This window comes from Drosophila takahashii, chromosome 3L (assembly GCF_030179915.1).
Source record: "Drosophila takahashii strain IR98-3 E-12201 chromosome 3L, DtakHiC1v2, whole genome shotgun sequence".
Lineage (NCBI taxonomy): Eukaryota > Metazoa > Arthropoda > Insecta > Diptera > Drosophilidae > Drosophila > Drosophila takahashii.
Window position 1 is genome coordinate 3331025 of NC_091680.1, and position 14349 is coordinate 3345373.

Consider the following 14349-nt stretch of genomic DNA (forward strand, 5'->3'; position numbering starts at 1 on the left):
GGTCGATAAACCAAAAAGCAAACACTTTTATGGTTTGTTTTGTCTCGTCTTCACTTGGCTTGTGTCCCGACTTCTTGGTGTTTATGTCAGTCAGGGAATATATATGAGGAAATAGCTAAAGGAAAATGGCATAGTGAAATGTAACTTAATTTGTGGGATTTTTCTTGGCAATAACTTAATCCAAGACTCTGACTTTATTTACTAAATTTGGCTAAGGAATTGAGCAGATCAATTGAGATATTTCATTTAAATATTAAAAATATATATTAATTTTTTCTCAGTATTTGTCGGCTGACATCACTTGAGTTATAGAACGAAACGGCGTGTGATGCATTATTCAATTATGCGAGTGCGTTTCGCAGGCGCATCAATCATACGACACGTACGCTGCATTTTAATAAAACCCAATTATTGGCATAAATCATGCGTCATGAGAGGCGAAAAATCTCGACATCGCTCTCGATGGACGGCAACTCAACTCAACTCGGTGGCGGGTGGAGTAATCGCAGAATTAATAATTAATTAATTAACTTGCCGCGTGCATGTACATTTTCCTACTCTAATGGACAGCTATTCTCCGCCCTCTCCCCACTTTTCTCTCTGCTCGTGTTTACATCATAAATGTTCAACAACAGTGCGAGATAACGAGACAACAAAAGTAAATACTGGCAGAAAAAAGAAAACAACATGCCGCATTTGGCCATGACTGCGATGATGCGAGTTCAATACAAACAGTTCTTGTTAAATAAATAAGAAAAAGAATTTAATAAAATATTTATAAATATTTCCAAAAATATACTTATTCAAAGGTTCCTATAAAGTTACATATATAAAAAAAAGTATTGTAAAGAATTCGTGTATTATGATTTTTTCTGTTTTAAAAAATTGAAGTATTAAAAAAAATTCTAAAAAATATATGATCTATTATTTTTACCTCTGCTGTAAAAAATGCTAAATACAATTTGTAGCGGGTGTAATGAACAAGTAACAAAAAAAGAACCCGGGAGTGCAAACTCATTACGGAAATGAACGGGCAAGAATATTACGAGTGGGCAGACAAACGAGCCAGCACAATCAGAGATCTAAACACACACGGGGTACAAATTACAGCATTCAAAACATAATGATTTCGCTTAATAAATCAAGATGCAACCGATGCTAGGTGGCGCTTACCGGTTTCAATTTGTCACCGGGGGGCTTAAGTGGCAGGAAGTTTTCGCTGCTTTTCCTCGCACTCTTTTGTCATAAAAATATATAGTAAAATTGACACCCACAGCGGAAGTTTTTATTTTCGCTCGGCCAAAAAGCGAAACTCAATTAGTTGGCGAGAGACTCTGTGTGATGTGCGATATCTCCATGGGATAGACGAGTGTGTTGTGTGTGTATGAGGTCACGTCACTCCATGTTGACCCCAGTGCCACGTGCCTGAACTGCGAGATTGCGCATACGCCTAGTTTCGCCTTGGTTTGCCCATCAAAATTGATATAATAATTGTGGAAAATCCTACGCTGCGAGAGAGGGAAAGAGAAAACCAGAGCGAAGTTGCCCTCGCTTACATGCAAATATCGGGGTACAAGGGAGGTCAAAGTTCAAGCACAAAACCGCTTGACATTTGCCATAAGACACACACACAAACGCATTGAGGCCCCCTAACCAAAATAAAAACAAAAACCAAGCCAAAACTGGCATAAATACTGCAAAATGTCCGTGTCACACAGGTTGAAAAGCGAGCTTGCCAAAAGTAAAAGTTTTCTATGCACCACAGGCGCTAAAAGAAAATGCGTGTTATATATTTTATAGATTTTTTTAACCGAGAATTCTTTAGATCATTTTTAAAACATTTTATGAGGAATGAAAAATGTATTTTTATATGTCTTGTATATTTTTAAAGATTTTGTTTAGATACATTTTTTTTTAATTGCTCATGCGTGCTTAAATAATCACAGCAAATTAAATATAGAGGTTTTAATTTTTTTCTCTGCACACAAAATAAAAACAACAGCATTTTCGGTGGCTTTTTAGTGGTAATGGAGCCTGTGCCGTTTTTGGAATATTAAGCATACGCCCGGTTGTCCGCAAACAGGTTGCCACAATTCCAGTTGGCAGCTGAACCAACGCATCCTCCAAGCTTTCAAGCTGGGCCACGCCAATTATGGCACGCACTCATTAGTGTCCGCTCTTGCATCCCCACCTCCCCCGGCCACGCCCCCTTGGCCCCCCGCCCCAAGTTGCATTTACCGTTGGCCAACCTCATAAACCAGATAATACCACTGCCGCAATTCTGTTTCTGTTGCTGGCTTTGGCTCTCCTGCCGTTTAATGAGCTTTGTTTTCTAGCTGCTGCTGCTATTTCACCCATCATGTGGAGCACACGATGCTCTATGCTCTGCGGCTCCTCCCCGATCCCTTCCTGCTTTTTTTTCAGCCTCTGGAGCCAAGTCCCCTGGCTTTCCAGATGCTTGAATTGGATTGCTGCTAGTGCGACGTGGTGACATACCCCGCCATCTGCAGTTGGTCCCGTTGCAATTCCACAGAGTGTTACAGTGTTACAGTGGCACGTGGATGGTGCACACATCTCTTTTTGTTAGTTTTTATTGTTGGAGACTAAATGCCTTCCTTTGGAGTTTAACTATTTTTTAACATTTGTTAAGAATTTATTTTTCTTAGGCATATACCACTTTTTTAAAAATACTTATACACTCAATTTAATTTTATTTGGACTAAAAACAAAGGTTTTTCAATATAAAATATTTTGAAATAATTTCATTAATGAGTTTTCTTTAAAAAAATTTCCATAATTTTTTAATAAATTAGCTTTTGCAATTTTTAAATTCTTTAAGTCTATAAATATTTAATTAATATTTATTTAATTTAAAATATTTGTCAAATAAGATTTGTTATTAAAGATTTTTACAGCATTTCGCTGTTTACTGTTCACTGTTCACATTTATTCAACTGACCCATCGATCTGCTGCTCTTCTGCCTTTTCTGCCTCACTCAACACTTGCATCTCAGCAGCTGAGTTTTTCCAGCTTTTCCCTCCCGGCCTCCCCCGGATAACTCCCCACATCCATTTCCATTCCATCTCCGGCATCTTGGCTTTTCACGCCTTGTGGCAGTGTTACCGTTGCAGCACGTTTTTCGTTTTGTTTTGGCTATTTTGTTTTGATTTCGCTTCTTCTACACGGCGGCGAGCTCTCAGATACACAAATACTCTGAAAAATTTATAAACACACAGACAAATACGTTGTCGGCATGGCGCACATAGATACTCACAAACACTTGCTCGCTTTTTGTTTTAATTCTTTTGCTTCGCCGAGTAAAAGATAAAGAATGAAAACGCAGCAAGCAGGCAGCTCCGAGTTCTAGATACTTTTGTCTAGCGCTCGCCGCTCAGTCGCAAAATCGTTTAGCGCCGAGACGGACGGCAAAAACCGTTGGGAAATTATACAAACGAAAAATATAAAGAAAAAAATACGAGAAAAATCGCTGAGACAACAGCAAAACGAAGACGACACGTCGAGTGTCTCCTCTTGTTGTAACGTTGACGCGAGTGAAAAGCGCTTTTCTATTTTCGCCTCAAGTGCAGCCTCCTCGCTGCTGAAAAACCCAAAAAGAAAAAAAATAGAAAAAAATATCCCCAGCATCGTTTCGCTTTTACACAAAATAAACACTTGACGCGTGTGTCTTACTTTCTAAAATAAAATAAGAAAATCCGCAAGAAGATCTTTTAGATCTAAAAAAGAAGCCAGACGACCGCGTTTTCTTGGGTTGGGGCGGCCAATTTTAGCCAGGTTGATACGAATAATTCAACAAATAAAAAAATGCTGGCCCTCAAAGAGTGTTTAATCCGCGAGGGTGTTCTCAATCTGGACAGCCCCGAAAAGTACCGGCCTTACCATTTACACGGTAGCAGGAGCAGCGGCACCATGGATATTCCCCGATATCGCAGTTAGTATCTATATCTATACATTCCCGACATTCATTCGCTGATTTGATAGCGGGTATCTGTCAGATATGCCGCACATTTATGAGATAGATAGATTTGCAGGTGACCGTGAGCTTATTAACTGGGGGTTACCCTGTATACAATATCTATCATTATTTGCGATACAAAATGAAATATAAATTATATAGTTCCTAAATAAAAGTGAAATAATTAAGTAAATAGCCTATAGAACTATTTTTAGGTAGCTAAATCATTTTCTAATCCGAAGAATCACATTTGTAAGATGTTGCTGTGCGCTGCCAAGATATTTTTGCACTTTTCAATGAGTAAATAAATACCATTTATAGGGATTATCTGCCAACTGAATCATTCTCTAACGCAGCTTCATGGGTAGCTCAGCAAAATATAATCTCTATACTGAAAAAAATAAAGTAAAAAAAAAAATGAAGAACTTTTTTTTGTTAATTTAATAAAAATAAAACAATCGCAAATTTATATTACAGTTAATAAAATATTTCAATTTTATTCGTAAAAAATAAAAATTAGTTCAAATAAATAGGAAAAATTGAACAATTAAAAAAAAAATGTAATGTACTTATAACATCCATCTTTAGATAATTTTATGACATTTTTTTTATAATAAAATATAAATATAAAATAATGACTCATTATTTCTCATGATAACTTGCACATTTTTGCTGACTTTATAAAAGAATTTATATCTCAGTGCCCTGTTTGTTATGCCAGCTTGTAGACTCTGCCCCGAAAGAATCAGTTTTCATTCCAATTTGTTATTTTTAAACGCTGGCGTCGTTCAGCTGAACAGTTGTCCAGCTATCTGCGTTATTTCCTCTATATAAATGCACCTTTTTTCCACTGGATTATTGTTTAATAACTGTTAACGATTTGTAATGGCATTGTTTACCATCAAATTGTTGCTGGCGTATTGTCTTTCGTTTACATTTATTTCTGTTTCAACTGCCCCAACCCCTTTATTGTCTAAAATCGTAGCTTTTTTTCCAAAGTTTTGTGATAAAGCGAGACAAGTTAACCAGCGAACTCGAACCCGGACCCAGAAAGATTGTGTCATTTGTCTATGGTGTGTGCGGTGTTCCTTTGTTTTTACCCCCTGATATTGTTGGTGTTTATAGACCGGGCCTGCTTTTATTTCATTTCGATTGTTTTTACATATTTCTCTCTACCAAAGTCTTGATGTATGGCCATTTTATTTGATTGTAAAGGGCTTAAGTGCTAAAGAGAGGAGGGATCAAATCCAATTCGATTCCTCAACCTGCTTATAAAGTTGTTCCAATCAGAGGTCATTTGTGTATACGACCTGTTATCCCATGAATAGGGGACAGAATAAACGTACGAGGAAGATACTTTGGTTCAAGCCGATTAGTGCCGATGGCTATCAATAAAGTAATTTAGTTTGTGGGGGAATTAATTTGTATTTGGGGTGATTTAACTTAAATGATTTACCATGACCCCTAAACTTGATACGATTTGGTTGGGAGATTAACTAGAATGTTATAAATGGGTAAGTAACATAAAGTTTCGGAAATAAGGGTGGTTGAGAACTAAAAATAACGATATTATCGTTAAAAGCCCACCGTTAAGGATCGTAAAATGTTCTATAAATAGTTCTTTTGATAAAACTTACTTATCAGTCGTTTCATTTACAGAGTATGAGACATACTAAACAAATAGGGAATTACCTGTTGACCAAACTTGGTAATAGCTTATCAGTAGACGTCGTATATTTTATGAAATTTCAGCCTGCCCTTATTGGTTACTAATTCTTTTTACAAACCCGAAATTACGTTAGAATAAAATCTAATTATGATTTTAAGATACAAATTTTTAACTAATCGTATAAAATCTTGTCAGAAATAAAAGCCATTTTCTTCAAGAAAATTTCCCTTTCAACCGCTCATAAAATACTTTTCGTTTCGGTTACCAACTCAAGCTTTATGGAGGGTCACTCGTCTAGGGTTTATCCATTTAAAGAAGTAATAAGAGGGATACCCCGGTTTAATATCCACTTTCCGCACATCCCACGCTCAAGAACTTTACTTAACCCAATTTCCTGCGATTCTCCCACACATCCACAAACATATATCGACATCTCCACATCCATCAACGGCTTCCCAGGCGTTCTTTTAACTGCTTTTGATTGCCAAACATGAAATTACACAATTTGATGCCGCTGCTGCACTCGTCAAAAGTTTCCCAAGATTCTCCTCTCGCCAAAGAAGGAGAAACCCATCAAAAACTCTGGGGCCACTTTATGACCGACGATGTCGATAAGAGGTTTTCTTCTGCCTGTTGATAATTAAATGTGTGTTTATTGCACAAAAAAAGTAAAGGGGTCGAGAAGTGGGATTCTACTTGCTCGTGGGCAGTTTGCCCTTGCATTTAAAAATAATCCCAAAACGACGTTGCAACATTTTGCTGCCTGCGTTGCTGCTTTTGCTGCTTTTTCTGCTGCTCTGTGGCAAACAGCAAACTGTAAACTGTAAACAACGAGACGGCAGGCAGCCACTTCTGTAAAATGCACTTTTTTCCTCAATATTGATTCAACTTCTGCCTTTTTTTTGTGTTTCGTCCCTCGGTGCTGCTGCTTTTTTCTGTTGCAGCCACACACGTATTTATAGGCATTGGATGGCTTTTCTGAGTACATTTACAAAAAAAAAAGAAATCGGCTTTTATTTTAAAATTGCTATTGCATTAAGACAGCTTGAGCTAAAACGATATTGAATATTTGATTTTAATTTTAGTAAAAGCTTTTTCTTACAGAAGGAAATGGAATTAGAGAAAACTGTTAACTTTTGTTTGTAATTTAATGGGAATATTCATTTAACATAAATATTAAATTGATTTTATAAGAATGAAGACGATTGGGCGTGTTTCAAAAATTCATAGAGGTTTTAATTCACTTATAATGGTGTGTAAAAGTATGCTACAATTCTTAACGTCTAATATTTATTTGAAAAAATCAAAAAATAGTTCACAAGCTAAATTGCTTACAGTTTTGTGATCTCCAAACTTTATTTTAAAAAAGAAAATTCTTTAAAAATTAATAGTTAATATTATTATATAAACTCATAAATTCAAAGCCAGATTTCTTGTAGTGCAGCTTTTTTCTGGTCTGCCTGCGACTGGGATTGCCTTGACAATATGATATGTATTTCTGCAGCAAGTTTAAGCCGTGCCCGTGCCCTCACCCCCGTCCCCCCTCTCCTCTGCCAATACCCCTTACCCCTTATTAATTATGCAACCTGGGACTGCGGCACAAGACGCAAGAAGACAAGAGCCAATCGATCAATCAGTTGGCTGAGTTGGCTGCCACACACAGAAGCGTTTGGTAATTCAACGCAACGAAGCCGCAAAAATGTTGACAGCAGTTTTGTTATTGCTTCTGTTATTTTTTTGTTGCATTTTTTTTAGTGTAATTGTTATTGTCCCTGGAAGCGTTTTAGTTACACAAAACTCCCAGCTGTTTTTGCTTACCTACCAACAATAATTAGTTAAAGTTTCTTGGGCCGGTGTAAGAAATCTTTTTTTTTTGCCAAAAGCTGTTTGCAAATCGGTTTTTCGCATATAACCCATAAGGCAACGTGCCAAGCGACTTGGTTTATTTATTTTTCTGGTTTGGATTTGGATTTTGGCATGCAACCCATTCAATATATGTTGGAGAATCCCACGCTGGCATTTTGCCTTGCAAGATTTTTATTTTCAATTTGTTTATGACCAGATTTAGCCATTGCGTAAATGCATTCAGAAATATAATATTTTCGGGTGAGCACAGAACATTTTTGATCCGTTTTCCATAAAACGAAACCATACAAAGTTTATTGTGTACATTCAACTCTCGGCCATTGTCATTTTTAAATGCAATTTTTGGTCTTGTTATTTTTAAATATATCATATCGTATCGTTTCGTATCTGAACGTGTTGGCAAAACAAAAACCAAAGCGAATATTTGCTTTCAATTATTTCTGTTTTTTCCGGAAAGGAAATCGGGTAGCAGCGATAAGTCTTGTGTTTACCTTTTGAGTTCAATCTTCTTTTGATACACAATCTTTGTTTTACAGCCAGCGGAAAAAACGCATTTAATTTTCCCATAAATTCAATATTTGCTTGCTTATGTCAAACATTTTTCTTCGATTGTAACAAATACTTCCGATTCAGTGAACTATATATCTTCGATTTATGCCTCTTGACATTTGTGATTCTGTGAAAATAGCTAAACACGTGCGCAATTCCTCCCACTAGATTTGTTTGTCTTTATACGGTTTGCTATACTATTTGCCAATTATAATGTATTCTTTGCACTTGACTTGGCCCAGAAAAGATTCTCAGGTAGTAAAAAATAAACAGAGGCGACTAAAAAATCCCATGCGATTTTTTTTTCTTCAAAAGAATTGAGATAGAAATTTATTTAAACGAAAAAAAGAAAATAAACAAAAATACTTTTCAATCAATTAAGAGAACCAAAAAACAGACAGAGGTTGAGGGGAATGGCGCCTGGCAACATATTGCTTGCTATTGCTCTTTTTAATTGAGCGTGGGATGTTCTGACCTGAAAGAGGGGCAACGGCAACAGGGGGTTAAACAAGCCCTTTAGCCGCTGATTGGAATTAGCAAGAGGGTCCCATTGGGAGTGGAAGGGTTCAGGGGCATGCGTGTTGGCGGTTTATAAAGTTTAAACTATGACAAATGCTCGCCCACACTCGTCTGCTCTTTTTTCGCTGTTAATTGAATTACAAATATTTGTGTGCTATTTTTTTCGCTTAAAAAAATATTGTCACGCGTAAACGAAGATTCTTAATTGTGAATTGTTTAAAATGAGCTTTTTATTGCCCTATGACATTTGGATTAATGTTTAATGCTTAACAATATTTTATATCAATTTAGATTATAATTTTTTTTTTTTTGGTTTTGAATATAAAATCCAGTAGTCTTGAGAAATTTTTAACAAGGATCATATGGCTATAATAGAAATAAATTACTTAAATTCCAATAATACTTCTCTTTAATATTGCAATATCCCTAAATAAATAACATTCACTGTTTCTATTGATTCAATTTAAATAAATAGGGGAGAGTGGGGGAATTTCGTCAGCATTTTTTCAAAGCTATTTTTTGTCCATCTTGAGACACGTTATCATATTTCTATTTTTATTGTTGAATGCGGTTAGCACCAAGCTTTAAAATGTGACATTCCCCTATTTTTTTAATTAGCTTGGTGATTTATAAAAAAATAAAATGTAAAACCAATATACTGGGGCAATCTCACCACACAGGGGGGTAAAATCACCACACAACTGGGGAAATTTCGTCACCTGAAAAATGTAGGGAGTTTAACGCCTGAAAATATGCTACACTGATCAAGCGTACCATTTTTGTTGACGTCCTATATTTGTTGCTGCTGCTGGTAGTCTGTTCGTTAGCCAGCTCGTCAAATATAAAAATATGTATTTAAAATAGGTGCGAATTTACCCTTAGCGTAGGGTGGCGAAATTTCCCCAGACCGTACTTTTTTAGAAATTATTATTTTTCTTGCGAAATTAGGCGCGAAGTTAAAAATCACTGACGCAGAAATGCACATTATAGCACTGTGTATTATATAAAAAATTGTGTATCTTATTCCTTTTGAATTGTGGCATACAGAAAAAATTTCGTCGAGAACTAAATGTAGCTTTTGAAGTGTTAAAACACATTTAATATTATATCTTAATTATCTTGGCCTTCTGTGCAAAACAAATGCATTGGTTGTGTCTGGCCGTCTTGAAGGACTAAAACAAATAAATTATATATTTTTACGACTTATGGATTCCGAGATATTGCAGGTGACGAAATTGCCCCTGTGACGAAATTCCCCCACTCTCCCCTACTTAATAGTTTATTTTGTATCATAGCAAATTACTATTTTTCTTGTGTTTACTTAATTGCAAGCCATGTTTTTTCTACCACAAACCACTCTATATTTTTTCTTTGCCTTTTTTCTGATCTACAAATTGACTTTTGCTTTGTGGCTGTTTGCTCTCATCGTCTGATAAGATATGCGGCTGCGGCTTCATTACTATTTGCCCTCCCGAGATGTGCTAACTGTTTCAATATTTGAATTTCACTGGGCATTCGTAATTGCTGGGCAAATAAGAAGAGATCCCCAAAGATCACTCCCCACTCTCTCTTATTTGCCTGTTAATTGTATTTGTATAATTTTTTTTCCTGCCTGTCATAATAAATTAGATACAACAAAAAATTCGCTGAGCTCTTACATTTGTTCAACATTTGGGTTGTATTTTATTTCTGCACATTTGTGAAATTCCATTTCGGCTTTTGGCATTTGAAATGTGCGCAGCAGCTGTCAAATAAATTGTTTATATCATAAAATAATAAGTTGCATTACTTTCTGTAACGAAATTCGCGTATTTTTCGTTTGAGATGTTTTCTCCCCAAAAGAAATATAAGATTAATTAGGCCCTCGTGTCCTTCCTTATTTTCTACCCCCTCTTTTTCTTTACAGAGAGCATAACTAATCGCTTATGCCTTGGCAGTTGTCAAATGAGATTTGCATTTACATTTTACAGTCACTGCCAAAAGTACGGAGACCACAAAAACTGCACTCATTGCCAGAGCAGAGATGCTTGGCTATAAAAAGCAGGCAACCCTCACCTCACCTTGACATGGTTGTAGGTGTTCTCAGTGGGTGGGGTTGGGCGGTCCAAGATGAGGGGGCGTTTTGGGTTGGCCGTGTAGAGCATGCAATATATTAATCCGAGTGCTCAGGTGCAATTTAATTGCTGCCAAGATTTGCTTTTTTTACGCGCCAAGTGCGGTGCCGGGAAAAGTGAATTAGAAAAGCAAACACACGGGTGGGAACGAGAAGAGAATTGAGCACTGGGGAAAATAATCTGTGAAATGGAAAAGTAGAATTTAGAAATATGGAATTATTTTTTAGGGTTTAAATTATTCTATAAGTTTAAGTCTCTTCAAATCGATTTATTTTTATTGACAATATACTGTTAAATAAGTTTATTTAAAATGCTACGGAGATCTTAAGTGTGATGATATCGATAAAAAATGTGCTTTAAAGTATGCAACATATATTTTCGGAAGTTTAACTGTGAAAGACAACCTTTTCTTTTTACAGCATATTTTTAGACACCTTTATAAGTGATTTGTTAAAAAAAAGAATATAACGATTTATTCGTTATGATAAAAGTACAACAATTCTTTTTGTTACATTTTCTTAAAAATAAATTCAAGTAAATTTTACACAATTTATTTATTTTTTCTTTTATTTTATGTTTTTTGTCCAGTGTAATAATCCCCAGTTGGGGGACATCTTGGTGCATTAAACGGAAATGCCATTTGGGGAAACGAGTTAACATTACTTTTCATTAAGCCCACTCTCACTTATGGTTCTTTTTCCCTCTTTCTCGTTTGCAGAAACCATTGCGGCCTCAAGTGACTTATCCACAGCACCTGCCACTGCCAAAACTAGCTGCCAGCCACCTGAGCCACAGAAGTCGCAACAGAAGACCACCACCAAGGATTCGTCTGATTCCAGTTCGCAAAAGTCATCCAGCGGATATCGTGGTCATCATCCGCACTTCCATCATCACACCACGCCCGCCTACTACACGGATCTCCAGCTGAGGATCCACACGCCGAATGCATCGGATGTGGGTGCCTTGAATGAGAATTATCGCAGTGTTTACAGTACTCCCAGTACGCAGCTAGTGGAACAGCGCTCCTTTCCCAAGAGCTCCTCGGCCACCAAGGATCCACCTTTGTCTTCTATCAGCAATCCTGCGAGGTCAACTTTTTTTCGTGGAGACTCTGCGTCCAGCGACAGTCACACAAGACTCCAGCGTCGCAGTCAGCAGAGATACGGCAGCGAACCGGGACGCTTCAACAGATACTCTCAGGGATCTGCGAGCCCTACCAAAGGTGAACTTGAATCTGGCCAGGAGCCAGTCCTCTCCAGTCACCACTCCCCCATCAACACATCCACCAATAGCACTAGCAATACCACAACCATTAGTAGTTGTAATCCCGTAGAGCCAGAACCCAGTAGCCTAGCTAATCCCAGTGGCGCCACATCTGGTCGCAACAGCCGGCACAAGCAGCGTTTCCACAGCAGCCGATCCCGTCGAGCGGTGCGCGTGCGCAGTGAATCGCGTCCTATCAGCGCCCTCTACGACATAATATGCAAGGAGAAGAACCTGGACAACAGCAGCAGCAGCAGCAGCAACGAGGAAAGGGAGAAGGATCTGGAGAAGAGGAGTCCTCAGAAGACGTCGACTGATCAGGAGAAGTCGCCCACAACCGACAAGCTGGCGACCTTTTGGCCCCTGCACCATCACTACCTCAATCCCCCGATGAGCAGCGGCAACTCGGGCGGCCCATCCAAGAAGCAGCAGCAGCAGCAGGAGAAGCCAGGTCACCATTTGCTCCAAGGAGCATCCAAGGATTTGCCCGCCGGCAGCAGCAACAGCAGCAGCGATGATGAGCGGGCACTGCACTCCAGTCGCAAGGTTACCAATCTGAAGGCCACTTCGCTGCCGCCGGAGGAGGGGTTGCCCTCTGAGATTAGCCTTTCTTGCTCCTCCTCCAATCGACTGAATCTCCGTTTGGCCAGGAGTTTGGAGCCATCAGCTCGCAATATCCAAGCGACGGCTTCCCGGGAAGTTCAGAACTATGATGCCGGGGAGCCAGTAAATACGGATAGATTGTTTGTAGAACCTCCGAAGGTATCGCTTTCCGCCATTAGGAACACCCTATACGATCATGATGATCTGGAGATTGAAGACTGCGATAGTACCACCCAATTCGATCAGGGCGATGTCCTTGATACCCTGGAACGCTGGAACCAGGAAGTCGGCAATTCCGGTTCGGGAGCTCAGCTAATGAATGGCGGAGCCAATGGCCATCATCATCATCAATCGGATCCCGAGGCAGACCATCACGATCACGAACAACCCGATCATCTCGAACAGAATGCACATCAATCATTGCCAGTAGAACCCAAGTCTCTTCATCATCATCATCATCATCAGGCCACCAATGCGCGCAGGTAAGCAGGAGTTATGGAGACCCCATCCCCGCATGAAATCCGAATCCGAAGACACCTCCCCCAAACTTCTTCACCATGCATCCCAACCCTAAATGTATCTGTGTAACTATCTGTTTCGGGAGCAATTACCCGCATAATTAGTTCCTTTTTTGCCAGTCGTTAGCCAAGTATAGGTTGTCCTGATTACATCGTCAGGTGTTGGGTGTCCAACCGAACTCACTCCCCCTTGCATGTTGTTATTCCAAGCTCCTTAATTACGCTTCGATGAACAGTGGGGGTTAAGAAAATAGGAATAATAGCAGTTAAATTGAATAATGAATTATAGTTACTAAATAAAATTTTTTTTTATTTAAATTATTTCCAATTAAATGAACATTTCGTTACAGTTTCTTGTAGAATTAAATTATATGAAAGTAAAACAATTGACAACAATTTTCACAGTTTATAAAGAAAAATTTAATATCTCGAAAAAAAAAGTTTTCTAAAATGCAATAATTTTTTATCTTAAACTTATTATTGTCTAGGGGTTTTCTTTTTATTTTTAATAAATTCTATAAGAGTATTTAGAGTTGGCATTCCAAAATAAATAATAAATATTTCCTTATGAAGTCCTAAATATTTTCCATATCTCTCCTATTTTCTTACCCTCCACTGTGATTGTGTGCGCTTTGATTGGAATTACTCGGGGGGTCATCAAGCTGATTACCGTTGAGGGTGAAAGCGTTTTGTTCTCGGAAGTTGCGGCTGATTAACCAGCAAATATGATGCGATTTTGGTTGTGTATATAATTTGTAATTCGTAGGGACAATATTAAAGCTGTGACTTACTGTGTTCAAAGTTAAACTCCATTTCTATGCAGTCTAATCCGTTTTAAGGCTGTACCGACATAATCCTTGGCGCACAATCAAAACAAATTGCATTTATTGTATGGGAGACCCATATGCTATATGCTATCTTCACCCATATTGTTCGACGTCGTGTTATACAATGCGACTTGGCGGCTCTCTTTAAGCCGGGCCCCCAAACAAATCGAGATTCACAGAGGACGGGGGGCTTGTTAACAAACGAAATCCATGTATTGTGCCCTTTTTTTTTCAACTCTCCTCTCTCTTCTTCTTCCTTCAGTCGAGTGTTACGTGGTCCATTGTTTTGAGGTTGGGATTGGAAATGGTCTTTGGTTTTTGGGATCATATCGCAGCGGCGACATCTTCGGCAATCGCATCAGTGCGTGGAGTGCAATTCGCAGCGGCAGACTTCGGGTCTTTGGTTCCATCAATTATAATGTGATATATCAAAGCGAATGTTGAATG

The 14349-nt window shown here is 38.2% G+C and overlaps 1 protein-coding gene across 14 annotated transcripts in view; it reads left to right on the plus strand.

Annotated features, from left to right (window-relative positions):
* The window catches only part of Svil (Supervillin), a 133141-nt gene that overhangs the window by 55797 nt on the left and 62995 nt on the right, over nt 1-14349 (plus strand). For 10 of the 14 annotated variants that reach the window (XM_070214774.1, XM_070214779.1, XM_070214772.1 and 7 more), the window contains one exon: nt 11410-13039. In XM_070214774.1, the coding sequence (XP_070070875.1) occupies nt 11410-13039 (1630 nt within the window). Of the gene's footprint in view, nt 1-3461; nt 3951-11409; nt 13040-14349 lie in introns of those variants that run through there. The other 4 variants (XM_070214782.1, XM_070214778.1, XM_070214780.1 and 1 more) reach the window with 4 other exon arrangements.